The sequence below is a fragment of the Lytechinus variegatus genome, chromosome 9 (genome assembly GCF_018143015.1).
Source record: "Lytechinus variegatus isolate NC3 chromosome 9, Lvar_3.0, whole genome shotgun sequence".
NCBI lineage: Eukaryota > Metazoa > Echinodermata > Echinoidea > Temnopleuroida > Toxopneustidae > Lytechinus > Lytechinus variegatus.
Window position 1 is genome coordinate 9,634,446 of NC_054748.1, and position 23,580 is coordinate 9,658,025.

Genomic DNA, 23,580 nt, shown 5'->3' on the forward strand with positions numbered 1-23,580 from the left:
ACACTGCAAAAACCCCGGTGTTGATCAAACATCAGCCCGGAATCTATGTATGTCCACACCAGAGAAGTGTTGAAACAACGCCAGTTTGGAATCAAACCGATGCTGTTTTAATACTAATTTCTACCAAAACGACATTGGTGTTGTTTAACACTTCTCTGGTGTGGACAAACTTAGATTTCGGGCTGGTGTTAAATCAACACCAGAGTTTTTGCAGTGTACAAGATGCAACTAGCATACTGCACTCTTAAAATGTTGGGCAACATACTGGCCACACAACAATTGGTTAAAAAATATCCAACTTTGGGTAGTTTTTAACCAGTACTGTGTATTTATCACCCACAGGACTCATTATTCGTTTACAACTACCCAGAAATTGATAAAGTTTTAACCAACGTTGTATGGACAGCATGATACCCAACATTTTAAAAGTGTACTGAGTATTCCAAAAGCATCTGTAAATATTTATAAGGGACGTGCTTGTCACTAAATTGAGTTCCTGTTATCCTTAATATTTGTTTTACTACTGATGAATAAATAATTACACATAATTATGAGCTCCCTCGCCTGCCTAGGTGCTCATAAAAATTAAAGTCTCTCAAACGGCATAGACCAGCATGTTCCAAAATCTTCCTTCAATGAAAAACATTTCTGAAGGCGTATCCTGGGAAGGACAATATAGCACTAGCTAATTTGATTGTTCATGAATAAAAATGACCAACTTCATAAAAGCCATCGCTTTCATTGTCAAATTGTTTTTGCGAAGACGAACCATGTGACTTTAAATGGCTCAGAATAACACGCTCAAATCGCAATGGCGTTCGTTAAAGAGGGCATTGAAAAAATTAGAATCCCAATATTATGATAGCACAGATAGCATAGGGACGTTATGACATAATGTGATATGCGCTATACAAGAACTGCGTTATTATTATTATTATATTATTATCATAGCACAGAATGTCTCTTAGTATTGAATCAAAAGGTTGGCAAAGACTTCTAGTTTTCTACCTTTATAGGGCAACGTAGTATTTTATTATTAAAAGTTGTTTTTTCAAAAAATCCATTTCATCTCCTGTTTGTTTTGTAGGTAATTGCACAAAGGTTAAAAAGAATCCAATTCATGATATAATTGGAATGACCAATGGACAATTCTGAGGTAATAGAAAACAATAAGTATTTTCTTTTTTTTTTACAAAAGTGACCTTGTCTCATTACGAATAACAACCCAGATCTACTGCAAGTAATTTAATTCGCGATAATCATGAAGTGAGTAATGACTCTCACGTATTCCTCCATTCGAAGTTAATGAGACTGATTTGCAATGACGTAATTTAGTAAACGTGACTCTGAAAACAAGATTTCTTAAGCAGTCCTCATGCTTTTGAGTTCATGAAAAGCTTGATCGAAGATTCCATTCTTTTCTTCATTTTTATACATAAGGTTTATATACTTGATCGTGAAAGAAAGTGGATATGATGTATTCTGATCACAGTGTATACTACATGATCAGCCAGTTCTTCTCCTCCTTATTTTCGTCTTCTTCTTCTTTCTCTCCCTTTCCCCCTCCTCCTCCCATTCCTCTTCCTTTTCTTTTCCTTTCTTCCTTTTCTTCATCATCATCATCATCATCTTCTTCTTCTTCTCCTCCTCCTCGACTTCTTCTCAAATTCTTCTTCTTTTTCTTCACCTCCTCTTCTTCTTTTTTCTTCTTCTTCTTCCTTTTTTTAATTTTCCCCCTTTCTTCTTCTCTTCTTCCTCCAGCTCTTCTTCTTCTTCTCCCTTCCTCCTTCTTCTTCTTCTTCGTCTTCTTTCTTCTTTTTCTTCATTTTTTCTTCCTCCTCCTCCTTAGTTCCTCCATGGTTGGAGGTAGCATCTCCCTTCCACTGTATTCACACGTCTACTGCGATGAGGCACATCCTGCCCGTGCCCTCGATCTTTTTGAGAACAAAAGTACATTTCTTCTTGACATCAATCTACTCCATTCGGCAGTGAAAACCTTTTCTTATCGTTTAAACTTCTTGAACAAAAAACCCCTGTGTGTAAAATTCTGCACAATTTCTATTGATTTCTGCGTTAAATGTAACGTAAAATACCTATGAAATGTATTTCAGTCCTGCCATTTATTAGAGTGCATTTCAAAGTTAAGATGTTGATATTTGCAAACATTATGGGTGTTTTTTTCATGATCTCTTAGTTATGTATTATGTAAGGATTTCTTAGAATTATGAATTTTGGAGAAGTAACGTTTAAAATCGTGATATTGACGTCTGTTTCCATGGTAATTAATGTTTCTTCGATTTGGATATGTAATGGGAAGCCTTATATATTGTTCAGCATTATAAGTCACATTTATACCTTGCAAGAAAAGTCGGTTATCTACTGTATATATATATAAAAGAGAGAGAATAAAAAAAAGGAAACTCGAGGAGAAAATGAAATAATTGCAATTCGCTATCTCTAGCGTACTGTATGTGTGGGGGTTGTGATTATGCCGAGGTTGTGTTTGGAGGGCAAGGGTAAAATGTTATGTCTTTGGGCATGTCCGTACACAGTGAGGGGTCAGTGCACAATTGCCCCCCCCCCCAAAAAAAAAAAAAATACAAATTTTGTTTACTGAAAACTTTCAAGAAAGTGCACAAATTTTTTTTTTTCAAGTGTAGAGGATTTTTTTTCAATTTCACTTAAAAGAATTGAAAAGCGCCCCATGACGAGTTAGGTAAGCTCCCTCGCTTATGAGTTTTTTCCCCCGAAAATTTGCACATGTCTGCCCCCACTTCCTCCGGAACATTTCTACGTACGGTCGTGTCTTTTTGTATGTCGTTTACGTGTTTGCTCTGAACTCAAAAAATATTTTATAATTCAACTTAGATCACCCTATGTAGCCCCCCCCCCTAATGAATAACATTCAGCGTTGTTCATTTGACCTTTAAGTTGTTATGGGTTGTCTTTGCCAGACAATATATGTAGATCGTCGCACCTCATATATTTCCCTGCATCATTCGTTTTCTTTCTTTCGTTCTCTCTCTCTCTCTCTTGCTTTCTATTTTAAACGTTTTCTTTGTTTTCTTCATTCTACTAGGAAAAAGCATAATTTGATTCATATTTCTTGAATTCTTTTGTCGTTGTTCCTGCAGGAAAATAAACTGCGACCGTCCCACATTAGATGAACATGTCACTACCATCATCATTCACGCCATCAACATCACTGGCGTTGACGTCGGTTGGTTCCATGACCGACATCATTCTTATGATGTCGACATCCTACAAAAACCATACGGCGTCGATGGACATGGTGGATTTGCCAACGTCCGAACCGGTTTGGGCTTCTACTCCGACCCAGACGGAAGCGGGTTCCACCGGGAACATTTCAGCGATACAAGTCGTGCTTTTGACTGCGTTCATCATATGCATGATATGGGGGAACATTGGGAATATGTTGGTCATGGGCGCCATATTGATTGACAAGAAGTTACGTAATACCGTGGCAAATATCTTCATCTTTAATCTTGCCATAGCAGATTTTTGTGTGACATCATTTGTCGATCTTTCCTACGTCCTCGGTAAGGCTTCTTTCTTCTATATCCCTCTTTTTTTTCTTTCTAGTTATCATAAAAAAATGTCATGCTATGTCCACGTGCCAGGGATGGTAAACTGGACAAAAAAATCAAAATATAATAAAAATCAAATAATTTTTGGATTGATTAATAGATTTACTTAATATTATTTTACATTACCAGAAGAAATACATACATCTTGAACAAATTACAGGGTATTTCAACTGAGTAACGAGAAATTTGAGGAACCTATTAAAGCACATAACTTGTTATCCTACGTTCCCAGAAAAAAAATAATGAGTAAAAACTCAATGAAGAAAGATGAATAAAAAAGGGGGAATTACATCATATATAGGTCTACATATAGTTACCCGAGTATCAACATACAAGCACAATATGGTAAGAGAAACCCTTTTAAGTCTACATTTAAAAGAATATGGTGAGGACGAGTTTTATTTATATGAGTGTCTTACTAATTCCAAAAGGAAATGCTATGAGAGTAAGAACAGTACGCAATAGGGAAGTATAAAAATCATGTACTTGTCGAGTCGCTTAGAAATTGATTTCTTGATTTGAACAAACATCAGAAAATACACTAGGTAAACCATTAATTTTTTTTAATTATTACATAACAATACCACCAATGTAAAATATTAATCGGTTTCTTTCAATAATTGGTTTGAATAAAAAAGTTGATTAGGATGGGCGAAAATGAAAGAATTAATTGTCCTCACGACCCTTTTTTTAATTCTAAGTATGGATTCAAATTAAGTCTTTAATAGAGGTATTTCCCCGGGATAAATTTCCATTACATAATGGTAATAATAGAATACGTCATTTCAAAGTGTGATGCGAAAAATATAATTCGAGTTTATTAATGAATTCGACATTTATTGGGAACAAATTACATAGATGATCAATGTGTACTTTTCAGGACAATTTACAATCAATAAAGACACCAAGGAATTATATAGATTAAATATCCTCAAAAGCATTACCATTCAGGAAAACAAGACCCGGCATAATATGTAATGAGTTGCTTAAGACTATATAAATTGTCTTTATTTATTTAGCGATAATTTATTAGCTTGCATCAAATTACACAAAAATAAGGTAGTATCATCTGCGAAAAGAAGAAAAGATAATAAAAAGAATGAGTATATAAATCCTTGATGCACAAAAAGAAGTAGCAGTGGACCCAAAAGTGAACATTCGGGGACACCACAGACAATGCGTTGAATTTTAGAATTGGAATTAATAATTACTGCTAAAAGAGTTCTGTCAAAGACACTCAAGGTCTTTCCAATTCCATAACGAGAGATTTTGAATAAAAGCATGCAAGTTGATCGTGTCAAAGGCCTTGGAGAATTCCAGAAAAATACCAACAACATGAGATTTTCTTTTAATCGGCGTGCTAACTTTATGAATTAATAACATTATTGCATTAACTATCGAATGGTTTTTTTTTACGAGAGTCCAATTAATAGTTAATGAAAATATTACAATTTGTTAGAAATTTCATACTTCGAAAACGTCATGGAACATCAACTGAACACCTTTTATACAAAAACTAAGTTTTGGTACAATATTCAAGAACAATAATATGTTTTATCCTTTTTTCTTTCCTTTTATCTCCTTTCCGGCATATTTCTCTTGGTCGTGATTTTTTTTCTTATTTATCATTGTTATTTTTTTGTGGGGGGGGGGGTAGGCGTGCTAAACCCCAACTACCCATCTGTACATCAATGCCTTGCGTAACTTCATACCGGGTTTCCACCCCCCCCCCCATTCTTTTTTTAGTTTTTGTCTTACCATCATTTTAGCACAGAGTTGGATCATGGTCTAAGTTAAACCTGACTTTAGAATACGGGCCATAGACTTTAAGGTCCATTGCACACCTTACGATTGGTCTGAGACCCGATTTGGGGAATAAAACTTAGTAAAATTTAATGCAAATATATCCTACTGTTTAAAATTTTAAATCATCACACAAATGCTTGATATGTTAAAAACCTGTGGATATGTTACCATCAATATGAAAGTTAAAAAAGCGAAATGACTTTTTAATCGCAGTGACTCAATCGTTTGATCGGCTTCGACATGTACCCTATTGGCCTTATACCTTCCAAATAAGGGTATGCACCCAAACAAAATGGTTATATAATTATTCTTACATAAAAATGGATTCCATAGTGTCATTCAGCTTTTGTTTGGTCCATTTCACTCTCATCATCGGGCTTTAAAAATGGGCACTCTAGGTTGCTAATTATGACATTTGTACTGATAAGATCATAGTAAAATCAGACTAACAAAATATTCCATCAAAATTGGTCTACAAATGGCAAGTTATGACAATTTGAAGCTTTGCATTATGTCGGTAAAAAAAAAGTCTCATATGCATTTCCTCATGAATATGCATGAATGTGCTGACAATATTATATCCCCACAACCCATCTTATTTGTTTGTATTTCATATGATTTTTTTTTCAAGTTTCATCATCCAAGAATGATAATAGGATCGACTAAAGTAACGATAGTAATGTGTAATGAGTCAAACATTTTGAGGGGGCCATATATGGCGTATCGGGCAAAATCTAAAAAAAATATGTGGGCGAGCGAAGCAATCTTGCCTAAATTTCGACATTTTTATTACAAAACTCAAATTTTGTGATAGATTTTGGCATAATATTCATAAAATTATATCATATTTATTGACCCTTCTCTCTTTTTTCTTGGTCGTTTTTTTTTTTTGGGGGGGTGCCCAAACTACCCCTCCTCATTCTATAGGCCACTGTGTGAGATAAAGACTATTGAAACCTATTTTGTGACAAGCAATTTTGTTTTTGAACATGAAAACAATAAATAACAATAATTCATAACGGCATGCACTAACGATTTTCACAAAATGCATCCGAACTTTATTAAAGTTCAAAAACTTCATTATTTTTCATCCGATTTTGTTAAAATTGCCAGCGTGTTGCTCTTTAAATTTTATTTTATGAAGTCAAAATGTTATCATTATTCTATTAGTCACAAGCCATATTAATTCCTTTTCATTTGCGTTTTAAAGCTACATTATTTGTTTTTCTCTCGCCTTTACAGGAAACATCTACCCCCATTGGCTTGAAAGTCACTCGATCTTGTGCAATATGGCCGCCTCTGTGTGTATCATAAGCTGTACATGTTCCATGTGGAGCATATGCTCTATCAGTATCAACAGATACGTGTGCATTACTAAGGTAACCATGAAAACCATGCATTTGGTCAATTTTGTTGTTGTTATTGTTTTTTTTATGATCAGAGGGCCGGGTTGGATAGGTTAAAGTATAATAACCAATAGTTTCCTGGGAATAAGGTTCTAGGATTTTTTCGCTCAGCGATCGACGTACGGACGATTTAAAAACATAAATGTGTTGTCAATACTTGTAAAATGACAAAGATCAACGAAGAAGTCTTTGTGGAGAATCTGTGAACCGGAACAGCAGTGCGTCACTTTCAGAGCTGACGCAATATTGCAAGAACACACTTGTCAAAACGTCGAGAGTGGGTGGTCGTTTTCAGGACCAACTCTTGTCTTGCCCAAGAGAGATACATGGTGTACCGTGACATCTACTACACCGTTCTTCTTCGCCGAGGAAAACTTCAGAAGTTACATCATTAATGTGTTGTTTGTCTAGAATCAAGGACCTACCTGCTCTTTTGATTACCAATCATCGACAAAGACCTCTCAGCTCCCTTTGTCATTTGGCGAGCATTTGACCGCACATTCCGCAATAAATTTACCCTTGTATTATCTTGTGACAAACCCTTAATTCTTTGTGAAACGGGCCCTTGTACCTCATTCTAGGATGGTTTTAAGCCTACGAATCTCCCGCTTCTCATTACCTACGTTTTGTCTCGCCCACCAGAGGTGAAGACGAGAGTAATGTCATCCTTCCGTCGTCTGTTCGTCACAAATATCATGACCCATGAATTTGCAACAATAAGTCACTTTTTAGCGAAACGTCGATTGTAGACGTACTTAGGGGACCTGCGTGTTGTTGTGCAGTCTGTGGTGACATGGTAAGGTCAAAAGTCATTTTGAGGTCAATGTTAAAGTTAATGTGCAAGATTATCTTACGACACATAACTCCGGAACCGTAAGTCCCTTTTCACAAAAACTCGAATCGTAGAGGTACTTAGAATCGCATACATTCGTAATTCCGAAGCTTCGTAATTCCGAAGGTTCGGTTATTCCGAAGGTTCGTATTTCCGAAGGTTCGTAATTCCGAAGGTTCGTAATTCCGAAGGTTCGTCAATCCGAAAACGAAATAAGGTTCGTAATTCCGAAGGTTCGTCAATCCGAAAACGAAATAAGGTTCGTAATTCCGAAGGTTCGTCAATCCGAAAACGAAATAAGGTTCGTAATTCCGAAGGTTCGTTAATCCGAAAACAAAATGAGGTTCGTAATTCCGAAGGTTCGTTAATCCGAAAACGAAATAAGGTTCGTTAATCCGAAAACGAAATAAGGTTCGTAATTCCGAAGGTTCGTTAATCCGAAAACGAAATAAGGTTCGTAATTCCGAAGGTTCGTTAATCCGAAAACGAAATAAGGTTCGTTAATCCGAAAATTAAATAAGGTTCGTATTTCCGAAAATGAAAATTATTCAGTTTGGTAACAAAAACGGTGTTGTCATTACAAGATTATACGATATTCTGCAATGATAGTAATAACGATTGATGATACATGCGTGTGTTGTGGCCAAAAGCATGTATTTCATTAAGAATAGGCCCCCTGATCAAGCATAGGCTAATTTCGATTTTATCTGAGCAATTGCTGCCTAAGCAAATGGTTTAAAGATGCAGGGATCAAGTGTGTTGGTCGCGTGCGAGTAACCATAGATAATAGAATTTGTATTGGAGGGGATGTCATTTTTGATAACAGCTTCTGCTGGCAATAAAAATAATACTAATAATGATCCTTGTGAGATGTTGAAAGCGCGAATCGTAAGCTCAAACTAGTAGACATTTCATGTAACAAGACGTGAACTTAAACATTCTGAGCATATTTTGTAATCGTGAGAAAAATGTGTATCTTTCTAAAAAATTAACTCGAGGGCGAGCTGTAATTTGTTCATATACTGACCTGGGGCCCGTTGCATAAAACTTTTTACCTGAGAAAACTCAGGTTGTTTTTACCGGAGTTTTTGCTCTGTGCTACAGGCATAATGGCGGAAATCAGACTAACCTTAGTTTTCAGTTTTTACCAGTTTTCTCAGGTAAAATGTTTTATGCAACAGGCTTCTAAGTAATCTTTTAAGGACTGCATTTAGTGACTCATGAATAGAGTATATATCTCACGAACTAAATAATGAGAGCGCGAACCGCAAGCTTAAAATTTGTGATATTCCACCTGAAAACTGGACATTTTTATACTTTTTTGTAACCAGGAATAGAATGAGTTCCTCAATAAACAATATTTGATACGAGCGAGAAACGTGAGCCAAAATTTTCCGATTTTCCAACCTGAAAACTGGACATTCCAAAGTATTCTTGTAAAAAAGAAATAATAGCTGGGAGAACAGTTTTCAGAACTGAAGTGGCTTCCCAGGGTAAATAATATCTATATCATTATTATCATTCTAGGCCTACATGAAATTTCCAAAAGTTTGAGCACGTGATTCGCTCGCAACATCTCACAAGGATGCCCTTTTAACAGTAATTGACCATAAAGGCGAATTATACATCTTCAGATTTGATTTCTTTCCCCCAAACCACTTGCTCGCTACGCTCGCAAAAATGACACATAGATATATAATTTATCAATCAGTTATCACTTAAAATATTTTGCTCAATGCAATTACTACGAAACACACAACCTCTTTACACAGATGATAATCTCATGGTGAAAATATACGTTTCCCCCAAATTGCCCCTATTGGCCCCTTTTTTGGGGCTTTGCTCCCCCCCCCCCCCAGGAAAATATGTTCCGCCGCCACTGGTTGAAACACGCATCAAAAATTTCTTAAAATGTCCCCTTTAGATCAGGTCAGAGCTTATATATTCAAAATGTCTGTTTGCGCTTCTTGCTCGCAGTTATTATCTAAATTTAGTTACATAGGCATCTCGTTTTGAAGATCACAAACATATTGCCCATCATATTAAAAAAAATATATAGCTCGCGCTCGCATTATTTAAAAAGGGTTTATCATGTTATTACATATTTACTTTATTTTATGAGTATAAAGCTAATTATTGACTGTGAGGACTACCCTTTCAAAGAAACAATCAAAAATCAACTTTAAGCTGCCGATCGAGGAAAATATGGCTGGAAAAAATTGCCCCCCCCTATTTGACGATAGTTGGATCCGCCGGGAGGGAGGCAGGGGGCACTTCCCCCCAAATGAAATAATAAAAAAAACAGGGAAATTAATATTTTCCAAAATGGGAAAGTTCCTTTTTCAAAAATAAATATGCCGTTTTTCGTGTTTTTCGAAATAAAATACTCTTTTTAAAATATACAAGTTAAGTTTTCAGGCTGGAATATTGCAAATTTTCACTAAATGTTTTCTTTAACAGGTTCCTTTTCTGGTCAGTATGTTTAAGCTCGGATTTTTAAAAACTTATTTTCATTTTTTATTGAAATACCCTAAAGTTTTAGCTTGTGATTCACGCTCGCAACACCTCACAATAATGCCATTTTAAGAATAATTGACCCCCCAAAAGTTTTACAACTTCACCTTTGAATTTGTTTTACCAAGCCGCTCGCTCATTATACTCTCTCCCGAAAAATAAAGCCTAAATATACGTTTTGCCTTAATAAGAAATCACTTCAAAAAAAGGTTTTTCTCTACTTAATCACTATCAAACACACAATGACTTCAAGCAGATGATAATCTTAAGGTGAAAATGTCAATTTTGACGTATGAGTTTCATTTTTTTGGCTTTACCCCCCAAACGAAAATTCGTTCGGCCGCCCTTGCCTTCCCATCCTCATAACAATTGAACGGCAACAGTGTCCCCCGCCCCCTCCTCCTTGCCTCTGCTTTCCCGGTTTTCATTTTTCGGATTAACGAACCTTATTTTGTTTTCGGATTAACGAACCTTTTTTCGTTTTCGGATTAACGAACCTTATTTCGTTTTCGGATTAACGAACCTTATTTCGTTTTCGGATTAACGAACCTTCGGATTAACGAACCTTATTTTGTTTTCGGATTAACGAACCTTATTTCGTTTTCGGATTAACGAACCTTCGGAAAAACGAACCTTATTTCGTTTTCGGATTAACGAACCTTCGGAACAACGAACCTTATTTCGTTTTCGGATTAACGAACCTTCGGAACAACGAACCTTATTTCGTTTTCGGAATAACGAACCTTCGGAACAACGAACCTTATTACGTTTTCGGATTATCGAACCTTCGGAATAACGAACCGTCGGAATTACGCCACAAATGTTCGGATTAACGAACCCTTTTTCGTTTTCGGATTAACGAACATCGAGGTATAGGCAATTTACGTGTTTCGGAATTACGAACCTTCGGAATAAAGAACCTTCGGAATTACGAAGCTTCGGAATTACGAAGTGTAACCCTTAGAATACCTGCATGTTATTCTGCAGTCAAATGTCACTAGGTCAAAGGCCATTTTCAGGTCAAGGTTAAAGTTTACGTGCAAGTCTCTTGTGACATATAGCTGTAAGTCATTTCTAATCCAAACTCGGGTTTTAAATGTACTTGGAGACCTGTATATTATGCTGCAGTCGAAGGTCACATGGTAAGGTCAAAGGTTATTTCGAGGTTAATATTTATGTTCAAGACTCTTTTATGACAAATATCATTTCATCCCAATTATTTCACAATGAACTTTTGATAGCATTATGTTAACTTCCGTTGCAAATTGCGATATTTACGATACAAGTGGGCGAGACGCAACTATCGCTTATGCCATTTTATACATTACATACACTTTTTCCCACTGTCTACACAGATGGTGTAACATCCTTCATTAGAATTTATGGAGCATACGATATTCGAAGATGTAAATTATGATGGCGGGAACTTAAAAAAAAAACATGCACGCATGCCAAAACAGTCTACGGCGCTCAGCCTTTTCACTTTTTCGTGATAGCTGTATTAGGAGGTTTTCGCATGTAGCGGCCCGGAATGAATCCTACAACGAAGCAAATGCATCAAAAATGCAATGAATTGCAATGAATAAATGCAATGCAATGAATAAATGCGATGAATGAAAGCAATGCAATAAATAAATGAAATGCAGAGAATAAATCAGAAGAAACTCTTTGGCGAGGGTCGGTCAATCGAAAGGGTTGATCGTCATAAGCTTGTAGGCTGACGAAAAATTGCAAATATGTCGTTAGTCCAAAGTCATGCACGACACAGCTGTTTCGATTCACCGATTTTCGACAAAGACTTTTTTGTCATGAAGGGCTTTTGATAATAGATTCTCTACGTTGCAGAAAACGTCTGCGTCTGCGAAAACTTCCTATTCTACACTACACAGCAAAAATTGTGGTGTTAACCGGTGTACTTAGAGGACCACACCAGTGATTTTACACTGGTGTTAAATTGGTGGTGTTAGTTTTACACATATAAGTGTTATTACAACACCTTTGGTTGTTACATTTACACTCTTTGGTGTTATGTTCAATCTCTAGGGTGTAATTTGAACATCTCAGGATGTGGTCCTCTATTAACACCAATTGGTGTCAGTTTTTACAGTGTACAAGGACGACACGGTGATTGTTATGGACAACCTAGGTAACTCCGGGTGCAGGTAGATAGTCTGCTGTGCGAGCCTTCACTCAGGGTCTGGATTGCAGCCTACTCATGCCTTGTGTGCCGAAAGCACTCGAATTGAAACAGGAAGTTTTGTATGTGTTAGTCTTTGCATGGAGGCAATTATTGTATATCAAAGTTTCAATCAGGGTCTGCGCCTGCAGACTAGGTTGCAGGAGGATTTGATTGGCGTGCGTGTGTGTGAAGGTTTTTGAGGGTGTGTGAGTGTGTGTATCGCACAGTATTCAATAGGACGATGACACATTATATGCTAGTTTGTTTTGTGTGGGTGTGTGTGTGTGTTATTGCACAGTATTCGAATAGGGCGATGACACATTATATGCTCGTTTGTTTTGTGTGGGTATGCGTGTTCTTGCACAGTATTCAATAGGGCGATGACACATTATATGCTAGTTTGTTTTGTGTGGGTGTGTGTGTGTGGGTGGGTGTGTGTGTGTTATTGCACAGTATAGGGCGATGACACATTATATGCTAGTTTGTTTTGTGTGGGTGTTATCGGTATATATAACTTTCGTCTTTAATCGAACGTTTCCTATTGTTTTCCAGAGTCGAAAGGAGTAGCAAACAAAAAAAAACAAGAGAACGAATTCTTTAAAAGATTCCTCGCAAAAACCCATTCCAACACCCGTCACGGCCACAAGGAAACCCAATTAACGAACAGAGCGAATCAATTTGCAAGATAGTCATAGCGAACATCGCTGTTCCACGACTAGGGAAACAAAAAAAAAATAAAAAGGGAAAACATTACACCTCTTGCCATATATTGTAAGAATCGATCAATTAAATTTTCATTTAAAAAGATCTTCCGCTCGATCGGGAATTTTTAGAAAAAATTGTCACGCACACACCATTCGCGCCATCCACTCCTCTGCTATATAATAGTCAGACCACTGTCTTTTTTAAAGGGCCGCATTCTGTGAGTGCCTTTTTAGATAACTATTTATAAAAATATAGAATTAATAGGCTACAGATTTACTTGTTTCGAGAGACGTAATTGCTTTGAGAGGAAATGTACTTGACAAGACTTCACTGCTCAGAATTTTGTATTAAAATGAGCTAGCAACCTGGCCAGATTACTGCTGTTTCATCCATGGGCCCCGTCTTACAAAGAATTACGATTGATCCTATCAACCACAACTGCGGAAAGCCAGCAACGTTAGCATCTTATATGCATGTTTATTCAAAATATTTTCTAGGTATATGATGTATATTTTTACATTCATCGTTTTCTTGAAATACAGTCGTGGTTATATTTCTTGAGTGTATATTGTACACTCAAGAATAAAAATATTGGGTAAACGTGCTCCATGAGAGTAACTATGCGTCCAACTAACATTGGACATTTCTTTTGATTGTTTTTCGAGTGTGATGAAAATTTTGCCCATTCTAAGGTACTTGCTGCGTATTTTTCTAAAATTTACTAGACAATATGCTAGAGGAAAAAAATATTTTAGTTATCATGTTCCATAAACAAATGTAATTACTGAATTATTACTAGATACTAACTCGTAAGTCTCTTTTATTCTTTGATGGGTTTTCATCAAACCTTCACCAGTATTTTACTTTATTAATACCATGGAGCTATTACAACAAACTTATCGTCAGGCTCAACTTCCCATTTAGGAACCAAGTGTTCGGAAGGTATCAAACGATGCTTCCCACCGGCATACTCTCAAAGAAGTTATATTATGCAAGAATCCTTTCATTTGTCTTATTAGAAGCAAATACTGTGATAACTCAAAGTACAATGTTTTGGCAATGAATTCTGTAATCCTCGCTCATTACCGAGGGAGCATGATAATTAAGGTAATGACTGGTTGCTATGGAAACAGGGGATATTATTCCTCCTTCGTTTCCGTCATTATTCCTTAGACGAGGTTATAACGATTATGTGTTTGTGAGGAATTGACACCGTGTTTGTATCGCATCTTCTATATAGCCAAGAATAATGCAGTAATTGTCCTGATTATTTTCAACTGTTGTCTTTAGCACACTCTTGTAACGAGGGCGTGGCGTAACGAGGGTGTAGCGTATACTAATACCGTGTTTACACTTAATCGGCATTTGGTTCAGAACCAAAAGCCGATGCAGAATCGGCTTTTGGTTTGCGTTTACACGTTGTTATAGCTCGCGGTTCAGAACCGCGAGCCGATGCAAAAACCTGAAATGATACGCACACCAACAATATACGTCATAATAAAGACAACGCTGGATAAGTGCGCTTACAATTACGTCACAATGGTAAAGTAAATGAAATGCGCACAGATTGCCGAAGAAGAATCGGCTTTCTGTTTACACATAGTAAAAAACCGATGCTGCATCGGCTCGCGGTTCAGAACCGCGAGCCGATTCAATGCCGATTAAGTGTAAACACGGTATCTGTTACGGCATGTGAGCGTGTGTGTGTGGTTTTGTGGGTGTATGTCTTCCTTGTCATCCTATGCCACCTCTTCGTTTTGTTCCACTCTTCTTAATAGTGATATTTTGCCCGGGGGACCAGTCAAATATATTGCTGTACACACGCGTGACCAAGGAATTTCCGAACACCCCCTAACGAGTTTTTCTTTGTCTCCAAAATAACCCCTAAACAAGTTTTTTCGCGGGCTTCATTACACATTCTGGCCCCTAAACAAGTTGTCGCCAAAATATGACCTCGGGAGAAAAAAGCTTGGGAATAAAACATACCCTAAACACGTTTGGCTATAATCTTTAAAAAAAAAGCTTTGGAGAAAAAACATACCCTAAATACGTTTGACCCCGCGATTGACCAGTCTTTCAAAACCGCGTCCAAAATTGAAAAAAACACCCCCTTCAAACGCGTTTTTGGGTCACGCGTGTGTCCATCAATATATTTGACTGCCCCCCCGGGATCTTTTGAGAATCTGTCCATTTGTAGTATTATACATACAAGCTGGCATGGTTAATTAGAAAAATCTTTTCGATAATGGTCCTATGGAAATCGGTTTTCAAAAGTAAAAAAAAAAATGATAACGCATCTTCATAGGTTGATAAGGCAGACTGCATGCAGGGATCTTAAAGACTCGGAGTAATAGAAACTTTGTCATCATGAAAATTGTTGAGGAAATTTCGATTTTATCGTATAGCGCTGTTACCATATTACATAACCATTATAGTGGAAGGTACCAACTTGCCATATTTTGAATTCTTTTTTAAATCAAGTCACTGACGAAGGGGATTATAAGGTGCAAGAAAGAGAAAATGCATATTTATTTACCGTTATTTTTTGTGAAATTTATTTTAATCATCACTATACCAGATTATTTGATATCATCATGTATTCAATGTTTATTTCTTCCCAAATCTTTTTTTTTCTTTTCCCCCTCACTCTTTCTCCTATCATTATATACATACCCATATATATAGTCTAAATTTTACGGAACCATCTACACACGTCGGAATACCCTCCTCATGACGGCTAGTCTTTGGATTCTATGTGCTTTTATCGACTTACCCAACTACATCGGCCTGGGCGCGCATATTTTTGATGAGAAGAAGATGGGCTGCTCGTTCGACCGACTGGGATACTACGGCTATACGGTTTACTTCATTGGAATGGGGGTTTTGATTCCACTGTGCCTTGTTCTCTTCTGTTACATCCGGGTCTTTTCGTTCGTCCGCGAGAGTGAAAGAAAGGTAATGTCTTTAATATAAAGGTCAAGCTCACCAAAACAATAAATTGAAATGAACTGATCAAAAATTACAATACTGTCAGGGGCGAATCCATGAGTTACTGGAACCGGGAATGTTGCGTCTTCAGACAGTTGACTACCACTTTCAGAAGCATTTTTCCAACAGGGAAAAACAATCTTGAAATTCACCACCACTTTCGTATTTTCTGGGGCTATCATTTTTTGTATATCGTTTTATTTGGTCATTTAGCCAGGGAGAAGGGATAAAAATCACTGACTCAGCAACTGTTTCTGTTTGTGGTTCCCGTAGGAACTCGGCAAGACAGCATTTTTGCTGGTAAACGCCAAGCTGGTATATAACCAATTACCTTGGAAACATTTTACGTCTAGGTTAATCAGTCATAGTGGCTGACGTAATAGACGACAGATATCACCCTTGGGCCTTTTTATCAAAGTGGAGACAATGGCAGAGTTGGGATTCGAACTCACAACTTTGCGATTATGAGTCCAATGCTCTAACCACTGGACGACACTGGACCGAATTCAATCATAAATGCAATCCTTCATGTCAGATAAATTCATATTCTGTGTTCCATTATTCAGTTTTAAGTCCGTTCTTCTTTTTTTTCTCTAAGTTTAAGTTTATCATTTCTTCTGCTTTCATGAATGATTACGATTGACACGCTTTTTTATTTGATTTCATGATGTCGTGTTACCGTGTTTGTATTTTGTGAACGGTAAGTAAATAACTACCAAAATACAAATACAGATAGGAATGGCGAAAAAGTAAAGAGCTAAGTTGTCATACTCTTCAAAATACCTTCAACGTCGGAAAATTGGTACCACCATACCGTATTAGTCGGGCTATCATGGTCGCCGTCACAGGCCACTCATACGCGATCCGCCCGCTGATAACTCTAAATCCTTAAAATAGAGTAAAATTCACAAAGCAAAATGCTGAATATTTGATCAAAATCGGATTACAAACAAAGAAGTTATTGAAATTTAAAGATTTGCATTATCCCAGTGAAACAGGTTTAGGCATGTCTTTATGAATATTCATTAGGTGGACTGATGATGTCATATCCCCTCTTGTTCTTTTGTATTTTATTATATGAAATTAGGTATATTTAAAAAAATACAAAAAAATAAAACATTTGGATTGACAACTGATTAAATGCATTAGTTATTTACTGCCGCAACTTATTTCATCATAATGGAGACACATCTTTTACACCTGTATGAAAAAATGAAACATTTGTGATTTCATGTGATAATAAAGGAAAAGGGAAATTGGGGATGTGACTTCATCGGCCCATCGAATGAATATTCATGAGTGTGCAAAATATTTGATAAACCTTAAAATTCAATAACTTCGGTATTTGTTATCCGATTTTGATGAAATTTCAGCACTTTGCTAGGTGAATATTACTCTACCCTTTAATGTTTAACAACTTTTAAAGGGGGGGGCAGCATTTTTACATTACAATGTTTTTATTGTGCCTCTTAGAGGGGGGGCACACGGACTGGCTTTGCCCCGCTCCCCCCCCCCCGGATCCACCAGTGACCCAAAGCAGTACATCAGTGGGGGGGGGGGGGAAGTGGAGAGAAAACTTACCTACTGTTACTTTATGGTTCCTCCACCCAACCTACCGATGCGAGGAAAGCACCGGAAAAATATAACGCGAGGACAATAAAAAATAACAATAGCAGAAGTGGATGAAGAAAAAAAATAGTCAAGAGAAATATGACCCCTTATAAAGAAATTATAGATGCTAAATATTATTTAGAAAAACCAAGATTTCTAGAATAATTGTAATAGAAAAACGTGAAAATCGTGTAAGGTAACATATTGAACCGATATAGGTTTTCCTTCTTTTTCCATCGGTCTAGTTCATGACGTAAATTCCAGCTGAAAGGTTATGGAATAAAAACAAAGTTGTTCTACTTTCGACAAAATTCATTCTTCCCTTAAATTTTTGCCAATGGATGCTCTCTTTTAAGCTCGCTTATGGCTTTTATCTTTCTCGTCTTTATTTTCAGCCAAAGAAAGTACCTCAGTCGCACTTGCTCTACGGCGGCCGTATGCCGAGTCTAAAGCAGCCGTTTCATTTATTTTTGTTCAAACCACCAATATGTAGCTAGTACAAAAGATGTTAAAACGACTGTTTTCGATTCGCCGTACGACCGCCGTAGTGCAAATGTGACTAGGGTATTGATATCATCATAATCGACCAACCGGATTAATTTTCTCTTGTTCACAAATGAATTTACCTTTATTGGGTCTATATCCATTCCATGGCGTTGTTAAGAAGTATCCAAGGTTGAAAACTGATAGGTCTATTATATTCGGCTCTATTTGTCTGATCTCGGTGAAAGCGAATTCATCATACTTCAACAAAAAGTCACTATAGTCCCAGTCACAACATCTAACTTGGCTTCAGACAGACCGATCAAACGATAATGGTATTTTCAATGACATACCATCGATCGTTTGGTGTCTGTTTTGCTTGGTGTGACCGTGCCTTAAGATTGCTACTTGCAATTTTTATAGAACTTTGTATTTGGGGGAAAATTACTTTTTAGGATACTGATCATTGCTAAAACAGATATCGGGTTGCATCTATGTCATTGTAATGGTGATCGTCATCTAGAGAAAGTCATCATCGTCAGAGAGATAGACCGGCTTTTCACACGGTAAAATCGTAGTTTGAATGATGATTCCACTGTACAATAAGGCTGATGATGAATATTTAGTACATGTGAAACCAAACTAGAACATGATTAGAATCACGAACGCTAATCACAGTCACGATTACAATAGTAATCCCCGGGGGGGGGGGGGCACTCAGTATATAATGCATAGTGGGTATGTGCCGCGGAGGGGACCCCCATTTTCACACCCAAATTTCCGTTCCAAGGCATAGCATTTTTGTATTATTGAGAAAAAAAACAAAGAAAGCCGCTCCAAGGCATAGCATTTTGTTCTTAACGAGAAAAAAGAAATCCGCTCCAAGGCTTCGCATATTTTTAGTTACGCCGTTCCGGTCGCATTGATCTTCTGCAAGTTTGGTGAAAAGCGGCCGCAGAGCGCCGCGCTGTCCAACCATCGTCTCTGCGAGAGCGTACCCGGCGGAGGCCGCGCTATCTGCATCATGCACGCTTTCCCGTTCCATAGGGGTGCATATGCACGTACTCACACGCTGACGATCCGTTCCAGGGACCCCCGTTTTCACAAAATTGTAGTTCCGAAGCCCGTTCCGAGGACCCTCCTTTTTACAATAAGCCCGCTCCAAGGCCCCCGTTTTTTGTCTCTCCCGCGGCACACCCCTACCACTTTTCTGGTCGAGTGCCCCCCGGGTAGTAATCATCATTACAATGATGATTCAAGATTCACGTGTGAAAAAGCCCTATGACTATTTAACACGGATCTCATCATACATGTTATAGGGCCTTTTCACACGTGAATCTTGAATCATCATTGTAATGGTGATTACTATTGTAATCGTGACTGTGATTAGCGTTCGTAATCCCTAATCATGTTCTAGTTTGGTGTCACATGTGCTAAATATTCGTCATGAGCCTTAGGCCTATTCTTCACTGCAATCATCATTCAAATTACGATTTCTTTTACCGTGTGAAAGAGCCGATAAACCTGTTAGATTCTGAACTTTTGAAAGTTCGTCGCAGAAAGAAAGAGATACCAAGGTTCACGGATAGAATTTCCAACAGAAAAAAAAACGTTTGATATACAATGCGTCCCAGAAAAATGGAAATCTGAATTCCCATAATGATTTATGATATTTCATTTACATAGCCATACAATTCAATCATTTCTCTTCATTTTGACACATAATATAGAACGAAGACCTCACGCATTATTGAGCAAGATGAGTTTCAAATTTTAATGTCAAAACCAGGTTGCGCCGATAAATTGGAGATTGTTTCATGATACGACGATCGTGAATATTGAGCGATTGGCTAATTTGTATTTTTTGTTCAGCTTCTCTCGCTGATCCTTGAAATGACAGTGGGATCATATTCACACATAAGTTTTTGCGCAAATCGTTTCTGAGATGCTTCAATATATGTATATGCCATGCGTTTACGATTTATTAAGCTATTGGTTTCAAATGAGAAATAAGATCCCACTCTTGCCATGAGCATACAAAAAAACATATTCAATAATTGAGAAACTGACGAATTGTATTATTCTCAGCATCCCCATGTCCCCGTTCTCATCTGCGGCTTATATCCATAACCATTGTTTGATTTCGTTTTATTCTGCGTCCCTTGGCCAACAAAATATATATTAGGTAACGTAATGGATATACACCAATATAAACGAATACAATAGTATTGGAACCACAATAGAATAATCCTCAACATAAATACCATAAAGATATTGTATACAAATAACATAAATCAATACAGTTTTATGATCAGGAGTCAACATCAATGGCATCATGAGTGATTATTTTTAGATGGGCGGCGGTCTCGTTATCATCGTATCTTTTTAGATGTCATTTTGATCTACTTTTCCCCTCCTAATAGATTCATAGCTGGCGAATTCAGGGTAACGCTACTGCCCAGAACCAGGCCCCGCGGGTTACAAAGGCAGATCGACGACTTATGATCACCGTCTTCATCATCTTCATCGTGTTCTTGACCTGCTGGACCCCATACGTCATCATTGTCCTGGCCGACGTCAACAACGTGTATCCGAGAGAACTCTACGTCGGAGCAGTTATCTTGGCCCACCTCAACTCCAGTATGAATAGCATTCTCTACGGGATCACCAACCGAAGGGTAAGAAGGTGTCTTCAATGGCCAGTGATGGCACAAGGTCGCTGATTAGAAAAGCTTTCACTGAAAGACGTTTAACATGTTACTCTAGATCTGTCCGAGGCCTGCAAAATCTGGCTTCATCGCCGGCCTCGACTACATCCCTGCTAATGGACAAGGGCTTGCCCCATACCCGGTGGTGTAGGTGGTCACTTCCATTGAAGGATGGACAGCATTCGAGAGAAAAGAAGTCGCGGGAAGGGTTTTTTTTTCAAGAAAAATACCAACATTGAGAATGCCCCCCATTGTCGAGATGGTATAACATACGAAAAGGGTATGTAATTTTCACCGAATGTACAAGACCAATGAACGGTTAACTCTTTATGCCACCTCGATAAAAAGCCCGATACAAATTCTAAATCAAAAAGGATTCCGTAACCTCGCATCTCGACCCCGAACCCAAATCCCAAATATTGAAACATCACGGCACTTCATGCTCGTTTGAAAATGGGAATACCCTGGTTTAGGGTAGGCCTACTAGATCTATGTCCGAACAATAAACGAAATCCCTGTTCATTAAAAATTCAATCTACATTAAAATTCATGTCAAAGGGTGTCCTAGCCGACTGCTCCTGTATCCTCGATTATAGTGGGTTTTTTCGGGACGATTCCTCGGGATTCTGTTCACCCTTCAATGGAAGTGATCATGGTGTTGTGCTTCGCTGGGCCAGGATCGTGGCACTTGTCCTTACGACCCTTATATCGGACAGTATGGCCAGAATTTACAAAGGTGGTTTTGAAAGCCAACGGTTGAGTCCATGGTTTATGCAGATTTCCTGTATGAATTATGCTTATTTTACCTCGTAACTATGTTGAAAAATGTCCAATGCTGATGCGCGATTTTGTCACAGGGCGCCAAATTGACGCCTGTTGCCATGATTATCTACGCTATTTCATTCATGAGTCCACTGTCTTGAATGTGTCCACTCTCCAAACAGTGGACTAATGAATAAAATAGCGTATCTAACCATGGTAACATATAAAGCAGATAAGCGATAAGCAGATAAGATAAAGAGAACGAAGTTGGCTCAGTCGGTAAAACGTCTGCCCGTCGAACCAAAGATCGTGAGTTCGAGTCCACCCCGGGCGGATGACTGAAGCCAGTGCGTTGTGTGTAAATGTCTCTCCCCTGTTTCATAGATGCGGGTTACATGTTACAGTGGAAAACACTCCGTCACTCTGGATAGGGCATTGAATGGAGGCCCCGTGTAAAGGAGAATCACCACCTTTGCATATTAAGAACCGACTGCACTTTTCGAATAAGAGTAGGGGGAAACCCCGGTGTAGTGGTCCAACTGCATTCCCCAACCAGTTATCGGGAGGAGAGACCTGCGGGTCACAGTTCTGTGTGCGCGCCCTTCTTGGCGACCCAGATTGGCTGGCTAGTGTCGTCCTGCACTCTAGACTTCGTCCGGTCTTTGGACCATCTGTTGTCCCGGCCCACTAACGCTCAGCTGTCCATTGTGAATTGACTTGCATTTTCAAAGGAATTGGTGCGTTGAAGAAAGCGTCCACAAAATGATTCCCTGTTATCTGTTCGACGGTTTTGTTTCGTGATGTACTAGCCGCCATCTTCATTACGAAGATTATCGACGTAATACAATCATCAGCCAGTCGCACAGCACACGCGCAGTACGCAAACACTGCTGCTTTTTGCTACATTGACACATTGGCCCAAACACTTTCTGAAGTAATTTTACACAGCAGGATCGAGGAGGCGAAGTCAACCTGCCAAGATCTTCGAGCAACAACCGAAGCATACCCGAACTAAGAATCGTCAGTGTTTGGGCATTCAGAACATGGCGTCTGCGTAAGCGTCGTATAATATTGGTGTCAATGGGCAGCTGACGCCGTCCACGACGCGTGCGTAACATCCAAAAGCGTCCAAACAATCGAATCAAGGGAACCTATATCTCTATAGGCCTAGCAGGGGATTTCGATGAAGAATTTGTCTGACGTTTAATCTGACAAGTCCTGTCTTATCCGACAGTTACCATAGTAGCAGTGGTTCTCAGGCAATATCAGCCAATCAAAATCAAGGAAAGTTGACAGATTTGACAACTTGTCGGAGGAAAAATATTGATGAATATGGGGTCCTACTGGAGAGAACAACATAACAACATTAATGGCTTTACTAGCGATCGTATGTGAATAGTATTCTTGAGGTGTTGCAGAGACATGACAAAAAACAAGAAACATCTCATGAATTCTTGACATGTTTTATCATTTTCTCTATGCAGTTCCGAGCAGCATACAAGCGTTTAATCTTCGCCCGATGCTGCAGTAGGGATGAATCCGCTAAGGATAACAGCTTCACCTTGGACTCAGCAGATAACCCCAGCGGAAAGACCAGGCCAACAGAAGAAAGTCGGATTGCATAAGGGCACTGACCCGGCCTACGTGATGGTGCTACATATGCAGAAGGGCTTACACCGAGACTTTAGAAATGTCGAACGAAAGGCATGGTCACACCGCCCGAGCTTTGTTGGAGCGGTCGTGAAGCGGAGAGAATAAAAAATCAACACCGCTCGCTACCGTTCACCATTTTCGATTTCGATTGCTTTTTTTTCGATTTTTTCCCAATTTTGAGAGCGAAATTCAACCCTCTTTCCCTACCGCTCAACGACCACCCTAACAACGCTCGTGCAGTGTGACCAGGCCTTAAAATGGAAAGGGAAGGAATAAACGAGTCTCGGTTCCTGGAGCGGGGGGTAGATGGGGGGGGGGGGGGGAC

The 23,580-nt window shown here is 38.4% G+C and overlaps 1 protein-coding gene across 1 annotated transcript in view; it reads left to right on the forward strand.

Moving 5' to 3' along the window:
• LOC121421745 (melatonin receptor type 1B-B-like) overlaps positions 1-23,379 on the forward strand; it is a 40,523-nt gene extending 17,144 nt beyond the window's left edge. Inside the window, exons 2-6 of the mRNA XM_041616538.1 lie at positions 3,135-3,560; positions 6,657-6,793; positions 15,736-16,005; positions 20,556-20,810; positions 23,087-23,379. Coding sequence (XP_041472472.1) covers positions 3,164-3,560; positions 6,657-6,793; positions 15,736-16,005; positions 20,556-20,810; positions 23,087-23,227 — 1,200 coding nt within the window. The 5' untranslated portion in view covers positions 3,135-3,163 and the 3' untranslated portion in view covers positions 23,228-23,379. The remainder of the gene's footprint in view (positions 1-3,134; positions 3,561-6,656; positions 6,794-15,735; positions 16,006-20,555; positions 20,811-23,086) is intronic.
• The last annotated feature ends 201 nt before the right edge of the window (positions 23,380-23,580 follow it).